General features: G+C 33.6%; 1 protein-coding gene and 1 long non-coding RNA gene across 2 annotated transcripts; both read right to left on the bottom strand.

Annotated features, from left to right (window-relative positions):
- Nucleotides 1-4,398: 4,398 nt before the first annotated feature.
- Nucleotides 4,399-8,023, bottom strand: LOC148204040 (uncharacterized). The gene is made up of 3 exons (XR_015784361.1): nt 6,342-8,023; nt 5,421-6,241; nt 4,399-4,831 (listed from the first exon to the last, which is right to left on the bottom strand). It is a non-coding gene; the product is annotated as an uncharacterized LOC148204040 (long non-coding RNA).
- Nucleotides 8,024-17,928: 9,905 nt separating this feature from the next.
- Nucleotides 17,929-18,492, bottom strand: LOC148204041 (uncharacterized). The gene is made up of 2 exons (XM_088107555.1): nt 18,058-18,492; nt 17,929-17,985 (listed from the first exon to the last, which is right to left on the bottom strand). Exons 1-2 carry the CDS (start codon nt 18,490-18,492, stop codon nt 17,929-17,931), a joined length of 492 nt encoding a protein of 163 aa, XP_087963681.1.
- Nucleotides 18,493-18,594: the final 102 nt, after the last annotated feature.

Genomic DNA, 18,594 nt, shown 5'->3' on the forward strand with positions numbered 1-18,594 from the left:
TTGATAAAAACAAGAGTGTCACTGTGACGTCATGAATACGTTCATGTAGCCCAATTAACACCATAAGCTTCCTTCCAGACGAAATCAAAAGAGAAAAGGTTAAAAATTTCCCTTATACATTCATATTCGTATTGTACTTTTTTGTGGAGGGTCTGAGACATTTGACTACGACAATTTACTCCAAAATATAATCTAATGTACATAATTTCCCGACATATGACTTTTCTGGTCTCTAAGATTTGGAGCATGTTCTTTTTCTTGTCATTACTTCACTAGGTGAAAATTTCAGTTCTTGAAAAGTTTATATTATTATTATACCAGTTCATAAAACTATAAAAATGGTAATAAAGTTTAAAACACCTGTAGAGTTTAATTTAAGTTTATAAAATTATTGTTTCACCTTAAGCCTTAAGCATTATTCTCGTTTTGACATAAATAATCGTATGGTCTAATATTTTTTTTTTTAATTGAGTATAGAAAAATTATATATATACATATCTATTTTGTTCCGTTTTAATATTTTTTCAATATGTATTTTGTCCTTCATATCATCTCTATTTAAATTATTAAAGTATTAATAATTCATTAAGTAACTTAAAACACTTGTATATATTTAGTTTTGTAATGCTTTTCTCTCTTTGGCTACACATCCTTTTTCATTTATATTAATTGTTTGGTTTGTTTTATATCCAAATAATTAATTAATATTTCTAAGCTATTTTTTTATACAATCTTGATTATCTTTTTTTCTTTAAATGATGTGTTATTAATTTCAATAATTAAATATTTTTATATCATAATTTCAAATATTCAACTGTGTAAATAATTCATTTCCTAGGTAATATAGAAAACATATCTTTTTTTATATGATCCTTAATTTTTATTTCATTTAAAAAATTATTTAAATTTATTTTGTTAAAATAATTTTCATTATCTTTCAACTTTTGATTAATTCGATTTTTATAAAATTTGCTAAGATCTTTAAAGGTATTTTCCATCTTATTTTATATATATATATATATATATATATATGGTGACATCCCAAAATACAGTAATTACCATAATCAGAATTAATTACATTAATACAGTATAACAGTGCAGTCTTTACAATAAAGGATAAAGGTTCAAAAGTCGAACGGCTTGGATACAAAATAACGAGCGCAAAGAGTAACAGGGATAAACTGTAACGAACGGTTTTACAAAATATTTAACCGAACGTCTAAACTGAAACTAACAATTTACAACCCTAATCTAAACGATGCTCTCTAAGGCTCGGCCTTGACTTCCACCTCGACAAGATTTTCTTCTTCAATTACGTCCTCCAGAGTGGCCTCGCCTTCTGCTCACATCCACACGGATGATCATTGCAAGACAGGACGGACGTACATAGACAGATGGACAACACAAGGAAAAACGAAAGGGTAAGCTTATATAATTTAATTCATACAATCAACACATACATTTAACATTTACAATTCACTCATACAGCAAGTAACTTAACATAGCATAACATAGAAAACTATATATATATATATATATGACAGACCGTCCGGACTGTATGAAACCGTGTAGTTACAAGCGTCCTTGCACTCGAGTGATGTAGTAACTGGGATACACCAAACAGCTGCCACTCGAGGTTAGTCCGTTCTTACGTCGCCCATGTTAACTTATGGACTAAGGACCTCCTGCCATTCACACGCATGACTTACCCTCTCTACGTGAGAAGAGTAATCACTGAATATCAGGATGGACAACGAGTCCTAACTTATCCACAGTCATACTTTACCAAATTTAATATTTAACATATCTGAGACGTTCCTCCCTGGAACGCTCGTTCAAATTACATAATCGTATAATCATTTAATATAGTGTTCACACATCTTAATACTTCATCTTAAAAACATTTTCATTCTAAGTTCCACTTTCATAAAAGGACGAACGTTCAACTTTCTGAAGGAAGAGGACGAACGTTAAAAGCAAGATTTAGAAGAACCCATTAACAATCGAAAATACTCCAGAGATATACCACCATTTTCAGAATATTTCAAGTACCAAGAGGTCAGGTTAACTCAACTTGGACGAAGATACCTCAAGGAGAATACTTAACTACCTTGGGAACCTTTTGTTTAAAAGGGGTCGACTGCCAGTCAATGACCGAACGCGTCAATATGCATTTACTAAGTATTTGGACGAACGCTATTTACGTTCGTTAAGGAATCAAAGATAAGGACGAGCGTTCGGTTTAAGACCGAACACTACATTAGAACGAACGCTAGGTAGGTGACCGAGAATCAATCATGACGAACGCTTGGTACAAGACCGGGCGCTATTTAGAACTAACGCTTGGTATAAGACCTTGCACTATTTAGGACGAACGTTCGGTATAAGACCGAACGTTACTTAATTTAGTATTATTTAATTTAAGGACGTACGACAACTCTATGCTGAGCCGAACGCTCAAACATAGTAATTCAAATGAAGACGCTCGTTCTCAAACCGAACTCTTCCCAAATGAAAGAATTCTACTCTAAGTCTTTTTCAGGGAAACCGAACGGTATAAGACCGTACGATGACGAACGTAATTTATCATAGGGAGTGATTTACGTTTCAGATTTTTCAACCATAACAAATTCCAGATTTCAACATTTCAACTTATACTTTATGCTTCATATGATTTTCAATTTATAAACTTTATAACATTCATTCCAATTAATTCATATTCAACATCATCATACAGATTTACTTCATACAACATAAATATCCATGTTCATAATCATACATCTCAATCATCATACATCATGCATTCGCATTCATACTGCATTACATACATTTCAGTCATCAACATGCATACATTTTCAGCAAACATACAACAGCGTATGAATTAAACCAATAAGCTTCCCTTACCTGGATAGTAGTGTACGTCCAAAAGCAAGGGTTTGACTTTGTTCAACTAATGTATTTCTATCCTCTTGACTCTTCCAACACAAATCTATCTACAGGAAAACAGAACACTTAGACTACCTACTCGCATGCACCCAAGAACCAGGTTTCCAGAAAACCTAAGGACGAGCTACTGCAAGAGAACTTACCAGTTTCAGTTCTTGAAACTGTTTGGTCACAGGTGTAGCTCTCAGTTCAGCGAACGTTCCTACGGTGCTGAAACGTGATCGAAGAAGAAGCGTGAGAATTACAGTAGAGAGAAGTTGGGAGGTTCTAGAGAGAAGGTGGAGAAAATGGGGTTTGAGTTTCGTGAGGAAGAAGGTGAATGCAGAGAGTGAGAAGAAATGTTTTCAGAAAAATCATTTTTCTCCCCAACGTCAAACGGACGTGCACTCTCATGCGGACACCTGTTTTCCACTGCAGATTCAGAATGTTCTCACGTGACAAATGGCAGGCGTGCAGCAGAGAATGTGAGTGCGTTTTAATGAGACTGAGGGTGTGGCACGGTGCATTTATGGAAGCAGTCAGGTGACTCAGCAATGCATTAATAACAGATTAGACATGATAATTATGGTTTAATTTTCCGAGGTCTCACACACATATATATATATATATATATATATATATATATATATATATATATATATATATATATATATATATATATATATATATATATTCTTTGTGCTATTTGGTTAAATAGTGTATCAAATTGTTTATAAGATACACATTTAATCAATTTTACTTTTTTTTTATTTTTTGTTTATTTTTATCATGTAAAATATTATTTTGATAATTTTTTTATTAATTTTTTTGACTCTTCTCATAAATATAATTTATTTATTGTAATTATATAAAGATATTTTACTTCATTTATTATAATATAATATGTTATGGTATTGAAGTGAAGTTCATTAAGATGAAATATTTATATCTAAATTATCTGTGAGTGATGAATTATAATATTTATTAATGTATAAAAGAGTATTTTATTAGAATTTAGAGAAAGAAATTAAATAACCATTTGAAATATTATTAAACTTAAATATATTTTTTATATAATTTTTTAAAAATATTTTTCAACTTATTCAATTTTGTTTTATTAAAGCTTGCGAAATTATAGATATTTTGATTGTTATGAAATTTTATTTATGTATAATTATATAATATTTAATATAATCATTTCACTTTTATTCAATTATTATTTAGTATTCTAAATTGAAATTTATATAATTTTTTTTCAAATATTTTTTATTAAAGAAACAAGAATATGTCATTTTGATATTATTTGATAAAACTTATTTCTATACAATCTCATTATCATCTATTGGTTAATTGTTTTGGACTACGAGGTAGAAACAAAGGGTTAAATTTTGTAAACTCAAAAAAGTCTCAACAAATTGTAAGATTTTTTTCTTTATTTCTTATTAAAATATCTTCGAATACCCAAAAATATTTGCATGGATTGAACTTTTAAAGAATAATTCCCACGGTATTTTCTTTCCTTGCGTAGTGAAAAGAACAATACGCGAACCTTATTGTAGTGTAGAGTGAATAGATATACAGTATATGATAAGCCGAGAAGTATGCAATACACATAACATGATATTGAAATTTAACAATTTTGTTGCTGTAGCTGTTGTCCTGTGTTTTTTCTTGTATTTGAGTTGACAACCTTTTTGATAGGGAACATTGGTGTCGTTGGGAAGCGAGATCGATAAGATTATATTTCAGTTGAGCTCTTCAATAAGATTTTTGATTTTGACTTGTGTTCCAATGCTGATGTTGATCGAAGAAGCATCCAAATTAACATCAAAATTCAAAACATCTTTCTCACATATCTCCTCCACTATTTGCGGAGTTTAAACTTTGAAATTACATGTCGCTGTTTCTGCAAAACAAAACATAAGATATTTGAAAATGGACATCCAACAGTGAACACACTATAGTCTTCATTGCCAATTATATTCATTTACTGTTGCAAAAACTTAACTTTATCTTTATAATTTATTCAGTTTCAACACTTAATTGCTAGAGTATTTCAAATGAAATGTCACCTATTTTTCTAGTTGCACCTGTATTTTAATAAATAGGAATATACAAATGATTAAAATTTTAATATAATTATTAAAATAGACTAATCTTACAAATTTTATGAATATAATTGTGTCTCTGTGACACTATTTTATTATAAATAAATCATGTGCAGATGATACAATTTCAGATTTTTAAAGTGAAATTGTGCTAATATTACACAATTTTTAGGTGGAAACGAAAGTTAAGTGATGAAATTTGATTATCTTTTAATTTGAAATTACACTGAAGTTGTATTAGAAGTGACATGATTTTATTATGATCTAATTTAAACTAAAGTCATGGAAGATTCTAATCTAATGGCGACCATGCAACATCACATGGATATGCTAATTCAATATAACAACAAACAACTCAGACATTATGATATTGAATTTGAAACTTACACATCCAACGATAAGTGGATCTCCACAAGCTGTATTAACTTGATAGAAGCTGACCGGTTTGAAGAATGAAAAATCATCTCTGCAGTCTCAGCCTAAGTCCTATGAAGAAGACCCTGCAACTCCCAAACGAAGCACAGCCTGCCAGCTCTACGAGGTTCTATAGAAGTCGAGATCGGTCTCCTTAACACCGAAGCAGGTTAACTCAGCATAGAACGAGAGAGACAAGTGGACACTCTGACCAATCCAACCGAGACGTATCTCCTCAACGCTGAACTTAAAGAGAACGAAGCAGGTCAGTCCGACACATAATAGAAGAAACTCACGGATGCTCCCACCACTCGACCAAGAGCACAAAAAGCACATCATACATCACAGCCTAAACCGAGATGTTGAATTAGCGGAGTCTCAGAATTCAACAAAACACCCCGAAAAACGGATAAACAATGACAAGACCCATGTGAGTGGCAGTCGATTTTCTCGACACAAATCTTGAAGAGTTCAAAGTAAATCAACACCGTGCATGACCGAGGAGACTCATCAATGATCCTACCATTCAAGATGAGATCGTAGTAAACAGAGGCATCACAATCCCACCAAGATGGAGAGTCAACAAAGTATGAGATATACCAAACGTCTCGGCAGAAGGGTAAATCGGGAAGGGCATCCAACTTCTAGGGCATAACACCAGACACCTCGACAAGCGAGTCAATTAAGAAAACAAGCACTCTCGACATAGAGGGAACCGTCTACTACGAAAGCATACCTGAACATATCATACGCTCACAATGGTAACACACCTTGGAATAAAGTGATTATAGCGCCTACATTAATAACAAAGTTCTATAACCAAGCGTTATAAAAGAAAGGACAATCAGAAAATACCACATAAGTGACAATTAGAAAAGACTACAGAAGTAACACCTGAGTTACTTAGATAGTAACAAAAGCCCTTCATGTAAGGTACCAAAAGCCCTTTAAATGAGACACCAAAAGCCCTCCAAACTAGGCACTAAAAGCTCTCCAAACGACACCATAAGTTCTCCGAACGACGCACCAGAAGCCCTCCATGTAGACACCAAAAACCCTCCAAAGCGAGGCACCACAAGCTCTCCACACCAATCACCAAGTAACTTTCGTAAAAAAAATATATCTAAGCAAAACACTAAGCTACTTTAACAAGTAAACCGAGTTATTTCACCAAGTAACTTCTATGCACACTACTTAAAAAAAAGCAAGTCACTTCACCAAGTAACCAATGAAAATCCACTAGAGAAACGAAAACATTAAACTAGAAAATCAGAAACACCCTTAGTTATGGGAGGTAGTAGGTACCCAAGCACAAAGCAACCACGGAATTTCATTCAACAGCACTAAGACAAAGAAAATTCAGGAAGAATGAAATAAAGAATTAAAACAAAGAATTCGCTTACAAGAATAGTTTCCATGGGAGAGAGGATGGCTTTCCAGCGGAAGAAAAAGAAGAGAATCAGCACATTATTCTACATATGGTTTATATATGTAGTGTTTCTTCATATGTATACGATTTCATAATGAACATTTATGATGTGAGTCTTCTGTAGGCTCAAATCTGTTTTGTTCATAAAAACTGTGATTAATGGTTTAGTTTCATGTGGGTGAGTGATTAGTAATACTAGTGATTCTATTCTTTTGGATGGTTTTGATAGTGTGTTAAGTCAATATGAAACGATGATACTGGATCATCGGAGTATAACATTAACATAATTACTAGTACAACTTTGAACAGCCTTCAAAAACCACGACAGCGCCTTGGAATGATCACGCCTCAATCCCCAAAGTAGTAAAAGAGGCCAACTTTGTACATGGCAACAACATTCCCCTTTTGGGCTTGATACTCCAGTATCTGAAAGACCTCATCCTCTTCCCCCTTAGATTTTCTCAGAGCCTCCTTGTTCTCCTCAGCCCCATTGTGGAGCCTAACCGGTTCAATCACAGGAGAATCTTTCGAAATCAGAAAATTATTCACTACCACTTCAGTTATATCAGTATAAAGATTAATAATTTTGTCAAACATATGTACCAATGGTGATGCAATTTATCACACTATTCACAGAGATCGTAGGGAGAAATGAAGCACGAATCAGAAAAGGGAAAAGAAAGGAAAAAGAAGGAGGAGAAGTCACACTCCATCTTGACGCATGTACTTATAAGCGAAAGCCATCTTGGACTACATGTTGTCGCCCTCGGCGGCGAAGTGGTGCTACAGAAACGCCTTCCCCTTACCTCGCTCTCTCAAAAGCCCCATTTCCCACAAAAACCCTAGAACAGATTGCACGGCGGGATGGTTGGTCTTGGTTGTGGCAACAATATCTGCATCACCGTCCTCAATGAGGGCGGGGTTACCGAACATGAGCTTTTTGACTGCGGAGTAGTAGGCGTCGTCGGATTCCGAGAGAGGCTGGGGGGCTCGAAGATGAGGCGCCATGAACAGGGTCGAGGTCCCCCATGGATTTGTGGGTGTCTCCATCGCCGAGCTCATCCCATTCGGCGGAGGAATCAGGTTCGGCGCCAGAGTCTTCCTGAGAGAGCATGAACTTAATTTCATTTGAGGAAAGAAAAGCAACATTGGCACACATGGCTTGAAAAAAATTTAAAGAAAATTTAAGACAGTTCAATTTTTTAAGATTAAATATAAGAATTTCAAAATTAAGAGACTAAAATAAACAAATCTTTAGAAAAAAATAAAACTCAAAATAATTGATAGTTTAAAAACTAAAAATATATTTAATCTTAAAAATGATATTTATATTCCACCGTCAAGAATAAAAAAATGTTTTTCAAAATATTTCAACTAAAAACTATTTAATTTGATGAAATAAAGTAAATAATTGACTAAGCAATCACGTTGAGTTGTTGGAAAATATTAAGCAACAGTACATTTTCCGTATTCCGTTATCCATGTAATTTTTTCTTCAAAGTTTTAATGCAAACCATAACGTATTTATTAAAATGGCTTGAAACTTCTTAATCAAATATCAATATCGCCCCACAACGGAAAATGATTTTTCATTTTAAAAAGAATGTTAATGGATTGTGACCATGAATGTATACACTGGGGTGAGCTCAATATGACTAAGGATTATTTATCAAAAGTTTAAACCATTACTCATTTGTTTAGTCGGGTGATGAAAGGTAAGGTGTATAGCGGAAAAGAAAAGAGAGTAAAAAAGGTACAATTTATTATATTTATTATTTTAATAAAATTTATTATATGATACAAATATTAATAAAATCTCCAAAACATAATAATTATGTTGTGTGTGTGATTTTAGTTTACCACTAGTCTAAAAACCATTTTTTATAATGAATTTTTACGTAGGTTATACTTTATTATAATAATTGAAATAGTAATAAAATTATAAATAAAATAACACTTATGAGTCACACTAATTCATTTCTTTCATCTGGAACCTTCACATTAATCCATTCCTATCATCTTTAACCTTTCTTTGTTGCATTCTTTCACTTTTTCATTGAGCATCATTTCATTTTATTAGAGTTATATTCATTCCGATGCGTCTTCATCTTTAAAAATGACATGTATCTATTCCAGTTTCAACATTGAATTCACCTAGTATGTGTTTCATCATATAACAATTGTAAAAAGTGTCAGCATAAAAAGTGTGAGCATTGATATTTTTGTAATAAAGAAAAAAAAATTCTATACTGACTTTAGCTATAACTATAACTATATAGAAAGTAATATCTTATTTTGTTATTTGTAAACATAGATACACATACAGGGTTCTCAATTCCCTATTTTCCATTCTCATTTTTCTTTTCATTCGTTTATTTAGCATCCCAACAAACACATAGTCGACCTTCTCTCTTTTCATATCTTTGTTTTTTCTCTTTCAATCTCTCTCGCTCTCTTTAGGGTTTTCTCGACTCTTTGATTTATGGACTTAAACCCTTGATTTCGGAATGCCCAAACCAAGAGAAGTTGGTGCTCAAAAGCCTCAAAACGTTCTCTCCCATTGTGTTTATAGAGAGGTCCACAATCTAGAGGAGTGTCTCACTGCCAACACAATGGGGAACGTGCTCCTCCTCCAAGGCGGAGACTTTGAAGAGAGCTTCAAGGAGTTTAATGCTAACAACATATGTTATGCTCGGGGCTAGATGCCCATTATTAAGGTACCACCACGCCACCTGTTGTAGAAGCTGACAATAAAAGAATAAATATCACGAACAACCTTAAGCGTGTAGATCACTGTACTTAAGAACTTATCCGCGGTGTATTGCGCAAGCCCCCAAGATACAACAGGAACTTCTCAAAATTTCTGAGGATCTCAAAACTAGCAAGGATCTCTAAAAGGAGAATAAAATAAACCCAAAATATTTTTAGCAAAAGAATAAGAGAGAAAGAATGAAACTAAAAGAAGAGTGATTTGTGATGATGTATTTTGGAGTGAATGAAGTGCTCTATTTATAGAGCTAGTGAACCAGGCCCATGATCCAAAAGATCCAAAAGATCTGCTAGAGAAAATGATTTTTTATAAAATAAAACGTTGCAAACTAAAAGACGTTGGCAACAGTGTGCAACGAGACTTGTAGTGAAATGAAAGATCACAATGTTAAAATAATATCGTTCATCCGCAAAGAAAGGAAAGGTATTTTGTACGTGTACAACACCATCTTCACTCAGTTATTTCTTAAGATGCTTCAAATAAAATACAAAATGATGATAGTAATAACATTGAGTTTTTATTATTTTATTTTTATATTTTTGCTTTATTTATTTTTATCAACAACAAACAAACATATTATTAATGGCACATCCAACATATTGTTTGTCATGAAGCTTCCATGTCACAATCCATCGGACATAAGCACCAATCAAGTATGTGAAATTGATATTGATACTGAACCTGTTTGCTTTCAGTTGAGCCACTACAAACATCTCCTCAGCATGTGACTTTCCATTTCTGAAAATCACCTTATTCCGTTGATACCACACAGTACCCACATACTCTTCCAAGCTAAGTCCATTTTTTACTTAAACTACAAAAGTTATGCTGTAAAAAATGGTTTGTTATACTGTTTGGATTCACTCTTTGCTTCCTTATCCATCTATCATCTATTGCAAGCATTTCATACTAGACTGACAGTTGGACAGTTTAAAAACAAATAAGATTTCATACACTGATTTTTCTCCTACCAAGATTATCTTTGGTTGCATCTCTATCTATGTGAAATTAATTGCATTTGGTATGAATGTCATCTCCCATATTTCACTAAAAAATTCCTTATCACCATCTATCAAGTTATCCTGTATAGTTTTGTACGCTGTAAAAGATCTTGTGGCTTCCATTTTCGAGTAGACCTAATTATCATCTATTTTGTAACTTCACCGAAGACATTTCTTGCATAAAGAGGTTGAGTTGAACAAGTTCCCACTCAAACCATTATCTTCTCCACCTAAATCTCCATTTCCACTAGTTTCCTATCCATCTTCTCATACTCTTCACCAACCATTTATCCTTCAAAAATAAAGTTTTATTTCCTTTCCCTACTTTACTTTTTCTTTCTGTCTAGATTTTTTTTTACAACATCACACAACACACATATTATATTTTTATTGAATTTAGAGTATGACTGTGAGAACCTAGAAAATAGAGATTAGAGTAGATCGATGTATTAAAATAATGAGATGAGCATTTTTATTTTAAAATAATCTTATAATATAAATAGAATTTTTAAAGCTCGGTTCATTATCTAAATCACCTCTCTAGAACTCTATTCTCCTTGAGTTCTTTGACTTCTCTCTACCCTTTTCTCACTATAGTGTTATCTGTTCAACGATCAGGAAGTGCCTAGACAATCCTTGCGTCAAGGGCAACAATCTCTACCGATCAATTTCTTGTTTTGAGCCGGTAAGTCGTTTCCCTTTTTTCCTCCGTACGTTATTGGATTTTTATAATGCAACAATTTATGTTGAATGTATCTGATTATTCTCCTCTTCAATTTATAGCTTAATTAGGTACTAAGATGGATTTTATATCACCAATTGGTGATTTGTAGGGTTTCCTAGAGTTACCTTGCGGTGCAAGCATCATTTGGAGTTTTCTAGAGCTGGGTTGTATAACTATGAGGTAAGGGAAGCTAGATTTGTTTTGAATTAGAAATTTATAGTATATGTATGATGAGTTTGTGAATATTGAGTTGATTGAACTGAAATTGATTTTTAAGATATATGTGAAGTGTAACTTGAATGTGATAATGTGCAAATTTATGATCTATGCAATAAGCATGTTTTGATGTTGTATGATCTATAAGTGGGGGTATGAAAGGTTTAAAATTTGTTAGGAAGGTGTTTAGTTGAAATTGATGTAATCTATAATTATTGTAGGTTATTGGTGAGGAAGTGGGGTAATGAAAATGAGAAGTAGAGGTTAGATGCTCAATTGGTCAGTTAGGGCAGCTTTAGTAAGTCAAATGTGACTTGCTTAAGCTCTTCAAGTGGACAAAAATGTGTCAAAAATGGTATAATGGATTTTGGGTTCATAAGTTGTGATTTTAGAGGTTTTGGAGTAGGAATTGATCCATAAACAATTTAGACTAATGTTATAAAGGTTTAGGAACATTTAGTCAAGTCTAATTAGGTATATAACATAATTTAGGAGTGTTAGAAGTTGGGAAAAATAGTTAGAATTGGTAAACTTTGGTTGGGTTGCTTAATTCTGCAGAATTCGTGCTGCAGAATTATGCAGACTCGTTGTGCGAGTTAATTCGCACAACGAGTGGTCTTGGCAAGTTGCTCTATGATTGAGACATTCGCACAACAAGAGGGTGCGTTGTGCGAATGGTTATGGGGTTTGCTCTCTGTTTGATGATTCGCATTGCGAATCATTTAGCTCAGCGACTCGAGGTGGTCTGGGGTCACTGCCAAATTAATTTGAATAGCGAAAAGGGGCGCATAACAAGTGTTTAGGGGGTTTGGGCCACTATCTAGACTTTCGCATAGTGATTTGGGAGCGTTATGCGAGGGGTTGAGGTTTGGTACCTCTGCGAGTTAATTCGCATAACGAGATAGGTCGCTATGCGAGAAACTCCTGGTTTCGCCCTGCGAATGGGGTGCGTTGAGCGAAAGGTCTGATTTAGTCAACTCTTTATTTCTTTGTCTTGAGTTGAATTAAGTTAAGTGTTGCATGTATTGTGAAGTGTGTTTGAGGGTGTATGATACTATATAATTGAGTATTATTATGAGTGAATTTACAAGTAAAGGTATGTGATTCAAAGTGGTGAATGTAAGCTTCAGTGTAGAATCTCTTGGTGAGATTCCAGGTTGTTTAGAATGAATGCAGGAGCTCAGTTTTGGGGGTTGTCCTAAAACTCCAATGGTCTTTCATTCTCAAGTAGAGAGGATTGAACCATGTCGTGAGGAGTAGTAGGAGGTGTTAGTTTTGGGAGCTTCCAGTATGCCTGGAGGCCCGAAACAGACTAACCTCGTTAGTGTGGTAGGGTAAAACCCAATGACAATGGTTTTGCAAAGCAGTAGAGGCCACCATGAGTGCATGACCCGTCATAGTTCAACAATCATTCTAAGTCCGGACAAATCAAGTCTAGAACATAACATGCTAGGATGTTTTATTTAGTTATTTTGCTTGATTTATCTTGTGTATGTTATGTGCTATTAAACTGTATGTTCTCTTGTATATCTAGCTTACCCTTCTGTTTGTGTTTGTATTTTATATGTGTGGTTCTTTTTTTTTGCAGTGATCATCCGATGGATGTGAACAGAGGGATATGTGAGGTGCCTCTGGAGCAGGCTTTGGAGGACGAGAATGTTGTTGTTTAGTTTAGTTAGGTTGTTTATTTTGGTGTATAGTTTTGGAATACTCTCTTGTATATAAAGTTTTAAATTCTACGGTTATTTTGGATGGCTGTAAAGTTTATACTTTATATCCCAGTCTATAACGGTTTTATTTTATTATTTTTGGGACTACTATTATATGGTTTATTACTATATTTTGGGATGTTACAATGACAATACAATAAAAACTAATACTTGTGTTATGTTAAAATATCTTGAAAATTTTTGTATTAAAATATTTTTTTTCTTTTAAATTTTTTTTAATGAACTTTCCAGAGCCTTAAAGAGTTATTTCAATAACGGAAACACAGTATAGAAATGCAAAGAAAATTCAAAAAAATTAATGTATTAAAGGTTAAGAAACGTGACTTTTTTTATAAACTTTTCCTATAAATATACGAACAAAGTACTAAAAATTACTCATAATCTAATCAGTTATGCGTAAATTATAACCGATCATGTTTATAATAAAATATGTACTTTATCATCATAATATGATAAATAAATCAAATAAATAATATTATAATAATGAATAAAATAATTTCAATTTTAATGTTTTATAAAATAACTTATTTTAATGTTTAATAATTAATTTTGTATACACAAAATTTAAATTAATTTCATTACATATTTTTAAATTGATGTGTAATATATAATAAATAAGTATATTTTATTAGTATAATTAAGTTATATGGAACACACTCGTACATAGGATTACGTGAGAGAACCTTATTTAGCTTGAGGTGGGGATTACATCAAATATCCATAGTTGTTTTTGGCTTATTATAAATGCATTCTGTCTACTTTCTGCAATTTGTTAAAATGAAATTGATTGACACTGAAGGTGATGAACTGATTAAAGTTGATAACAGAAACTGATTAAGTTGGTAAATTTGAACTTCATCTGTCTTTTAAGCCTCATGCGATATCTTTACGCCACTGTCCTCTTTCAGAGGATCCAAATTCCTTTTGCATCAGCATCTTTTCATATTATAGTATTATTATTTCGTATTTTGTTGGATTTTACTTTGTATGTCATGTCATGTAGTTGTTGTTAACTAGACAAGTGTGTTATTACGTCAAGCATCAACAGTTATAGTAATAGGTTGTGCTGTTTGTTCAGTTTTCCCTGCTAAGACATTGATGGGTCTATGGGTGCAGAGGCATGTACTCTCTTGCAACTCTTGGGGACTTTTATTTGAACTGCATAATTCTTCTTTACTGTTTATGCCACCTTGTGTAAGGAAGTGAAGAAATTATCACTTGCGCCATATCAACCCAAAAATTCAATTGTCTGCTACCTTTCAATCTCAATGAATGTTTACACTGTTGTCACATCTATCTTCTTTAATTAGTATCACCTTATCATGTATTAAGGATATAATGTATCATACTACAAAATATATGGAAAATAAATTATGATGATATTATATAACATATCTAAATTGGTATAAGACCATATATTTCATTTGGGAATTTTTTTTTATGTATTATTTATACTTTTTATTTGTATATGATGTAAATTTTTTAGTCCGTTTTAAATTTTTAATAATATTTTTTTTAAATGTGAATCCCATCCACGTAAAAGTGTAATGGACATTAACTCTAATTACTCTTTCAAACACAGTACAAACACTATACAAATTTACAATTTTATGGGGTTATTTTTTTCGTTTTCGACGGTTTTAACTCCCGAAAAAATACGTTATCCGCGGTTAGTAAAACCGTTGGGAAAAGCTGCGTCGCTAAGTAATTTTCGGCGGGTTTTTTCAAAATCGCCGGTATTAGCAGGGGTTTTTCAAAACCGTTGGTATTAGCGGGGGTTTTGTGAAAACCGCCGGTATTATTGGGAGTTTTTCAAAACCTTCGATATTAGCCGGGGTTTTCCTAAAATCGTCGGGAATATGCAATTTAGATTTTTTTTTGTATTATTTATAATTTTGATAAATACTCTTTAATATATCAATCAAATAATTTGTAATTAAAATTGAATATTATATAATAAATAGTAAACATGTAGGTTAAACCAATTCGGAGGTCCCTATTTTCGTGGGGTTGTCTCAGTTACATCCCCTTCTTTGAAGTTTTGCCAATTAGGTCCTTACTATTGAAAAATTGAATCAATTGGGCCCCTGCCGTTAATTCAACTTAACGGGGTTAAGTTTTTGCTTACCCGTGAGGTTGACGTGGATAATTTTGGATACGTGGCGTGCACAGACCCATATACCTGGGTTTTTTATTTCTACGTGGCATTTTCTTAAACAATGAATTTAAAAATTGGGGTTTCTGACCCATTTTAAAAGCTCCCATCACTGATTTTATAAATATTGGGATTTATGGTTTGTTTAGAGTTCGTTGTTGTTGAACATTGGAAAGCAATTGAAGGTTGGAAAGAGGAAAGTGGGAAAGCAAGACGCAACCATGTCTATGTAGCATTCGTGTTCATCGTCCACTTGCAATGAGTGTCGAAAGAAATTCTACTCTGTCAGCTGTCGCGTAGATGATAGGAAGGACGCGTCACTGATTTTCCATTGTGGAGAGAAGTTTGTGTTGAGGACTGCGAAAACCAGTAAGAATCGAGGCAAACAATTCTAGGGTTGCCCTAGGTATAAGAGTGGAAGTGAAAATGCTGGATGCAACTACTTCAGATGGTCCAGTGAGGGGGAATTGACGAAAGTGTTAGCTGTGAGGTGTTGGAAGCAAATGATGAGAGGTTGTTGAAGAGTTTTCAAAATGAAAGTGATGACAAGATACTTGGTCTGCAGAAAGTCATGATGGGTCTTGAAAGGTGGACGAAAATTTTGGTTGGGGTTGTTTGTATTGTATGTGTAATCAACATGATTATAGTTCAATGTTGATGGGAAGGGAATGATAATCTGTGTATAAATAGGTGTAATGTAGGGCAGTTTAATGTAATGAAGATGTAATAGTTTTGTTATGTTAGTTGCAGATGTAATAGTTGGAGATTTTTAATGTTTAATGAAATTAAGATGTTCAATGTTGAATGAAATTAAGATTTGTAGTGAACATTATTCTTGTTTGTACTGCTTGCCTATAATGAACCAATGTAACATGTAACTGGGCTGATGTACTTTATTCAGGTTTCACATTGAACACAAATTAAATGTAGGTTTCAAATCTGCATAAAATGTAGGTTTTCCCTATAATCAAATATGCAGGTTTCACATATGACATTTTTCACCACTAAAATGTTCCAATCAAATGTACCATTGACAACTAAAATGGTCCAATCAAATCTGCCATTGAGAACTAAAATGTTCCAATCAAATATGTCATTCACAACTAATATGTTCCAATGAAATGTGTCATTCACAAGTAAAAGGTTGCAATGAAATCTGCCATTCATAATACCAAATAAGTATGTAGTCATCCATTGTTCATACAAATACCAATATATAGAATACTGAAAGCTAAAGCATTGTTTCTAAAAGAGTGATGTAATGGATTACATCAAAGTTTGATCTATCTATTACAGTTCATTTCATAAAACTTAAAACATTGTTTCAACTCTGATGATGGTTCTTCTCCATGTCGTGCACCCTAAGCCAATGAAGTGGGTTCTTCTCCGTGTGACTACAAAACATCTTGGTCGTTTCTCTTGGGACAACGTGTTTTGTTGTGACCCACTTCCCTACACTTGCTATATCTCTTAACCAATCCACCTTTGCTCATCCTGGTGCTATTTTTCTTCAACTCCCACTGCTCTAACCTCCTTTTCTTCTTAGGATGACCATGCATCTTTCTTTTTTATGGAGGCATGACATCTGGATGTTTTGTTAACTCCCACAGGTTGTTTCCATTAATAGGATAGATAATAGAGGAGTATATTTCTTCATACGTTGAAGTGAGAAAGCATACAGGTATGTAGTCCTCTTCATTGAGGTTCAGAAACCTCATTCTTGCCAATGCATGAACACAAGGTATTCCACTGATGCTCCATTTTCTGCATGAACATGAATATTCATCTATGTTCACCACATATTTGTCCCCAGTTTGGGACACATGTCTGACTTTAAATAGCTTTTGTACAGACCAGCTGTGAACATTAGGCAACATTAGTAATGCAGAGCACTATTGAAAAAAAAAGAAAGAAAAAAATTTGTGAATACCTGGGAATCCAGTATTGTGTTAGTAGGGCCTCCTTTTGTAGTCTACTGAGTATTTTTGGACAAATTGATGACTTAAATGACTTTACCCTTGACCTATTAGTGGCTCATCTCTTCATGATGTAAAGTCTGATTTCCTCCAACATTGTAATAATTGGTTTTGTCCTCGTGTGAACCAAAATACTATTAAAGGCTTCTGACAAGCTATTTACCAAGGTATCACATTGAGCTGTGCTTGTGAACCTTGATCTGGACCAAAACCTTGAATGTAGAAATAAGTCATACAATTAGTATTTAAAATAAGTCATACTTTTAGCTTCCTAACAGACAGTAAAAGAAATCTAAAGATGGACAATGGAATATTTTGGAGGAATAGCTATCAAGTGGCGAAACGCGTCTTCGTTGACCTCTCTTATACTTCTCATCTCATTCTCCCATTTCTGTGGGTGGGTTGTCGTTGCTGCCCTCCACATAAGCTTCTTAAGATTCTTTCCAATGAATTTCTTCCTGAAACTGACATATAAATGCCTTACACAAAATCTGTGTGCAATTCCAGGAAGTAGATCTTGTACAGCTGGTAAGAGTCCTTGTGAATGAGTCAACAATAAGTATGATGATATTTATAAGATAAAACACAAAAACCAATAATGCAATTTACCTTCTGTTGATCTGATATCAATGTAAGTGAAGAACACAACTCAGGTCCACCTAGGTCTTCAATGAGTAGCTCCATAAACCATGTCCAAGTCTCCTTGTTCTTGACCTCTACTATGGAATATGCTAGTGGCATCATTCGATCGTTTGCATCTCGAGCAACAACACTTAACAGCTCACCACGATGTCTACCTTTAAAAAAGGCTCCATCAAGGCCAATGATTGGCCTGCATGAGACAAAGCTATCTTTGCCTGCCTTGAGGCATGCGTAAAACCTTTCAAATATTCGTTTTCCATCATAGTCCTCAACTTTGACCTTGATAGTGGACCCTGGGTTTCTTGCTAATAGCTCATGAGCGTAATCATAAATTCTACTATATTGCATAGTGAAGGACCCTTCCACTTCGTCTGAAGCATAGGCTTTCGCCCTGTAAGCCATATTTTTACTTATTGTTATGTTCCATTTCCTACTTATTTTATCTCTAATGTCAACACCCTTAACATTAGGATTCTTTCTTACTGTTTTTTCCAATTTTTTACT

The sequence above is a fragment of the Vigna umbellata genome, chromosome 2, assembly GCF_029865625.1.
Source record: "Vigna umbellata cultivar VRB3 chromosome 2, Vumbellata_1.0, whole genome shotgun sequence".
Taxonomy (NCBI): Eukaryota; Viridiplantae; Streptophyta; class Magnoliopsida; order Fabales; family Fabaceae; genus Vigna; species Vigna umbellata.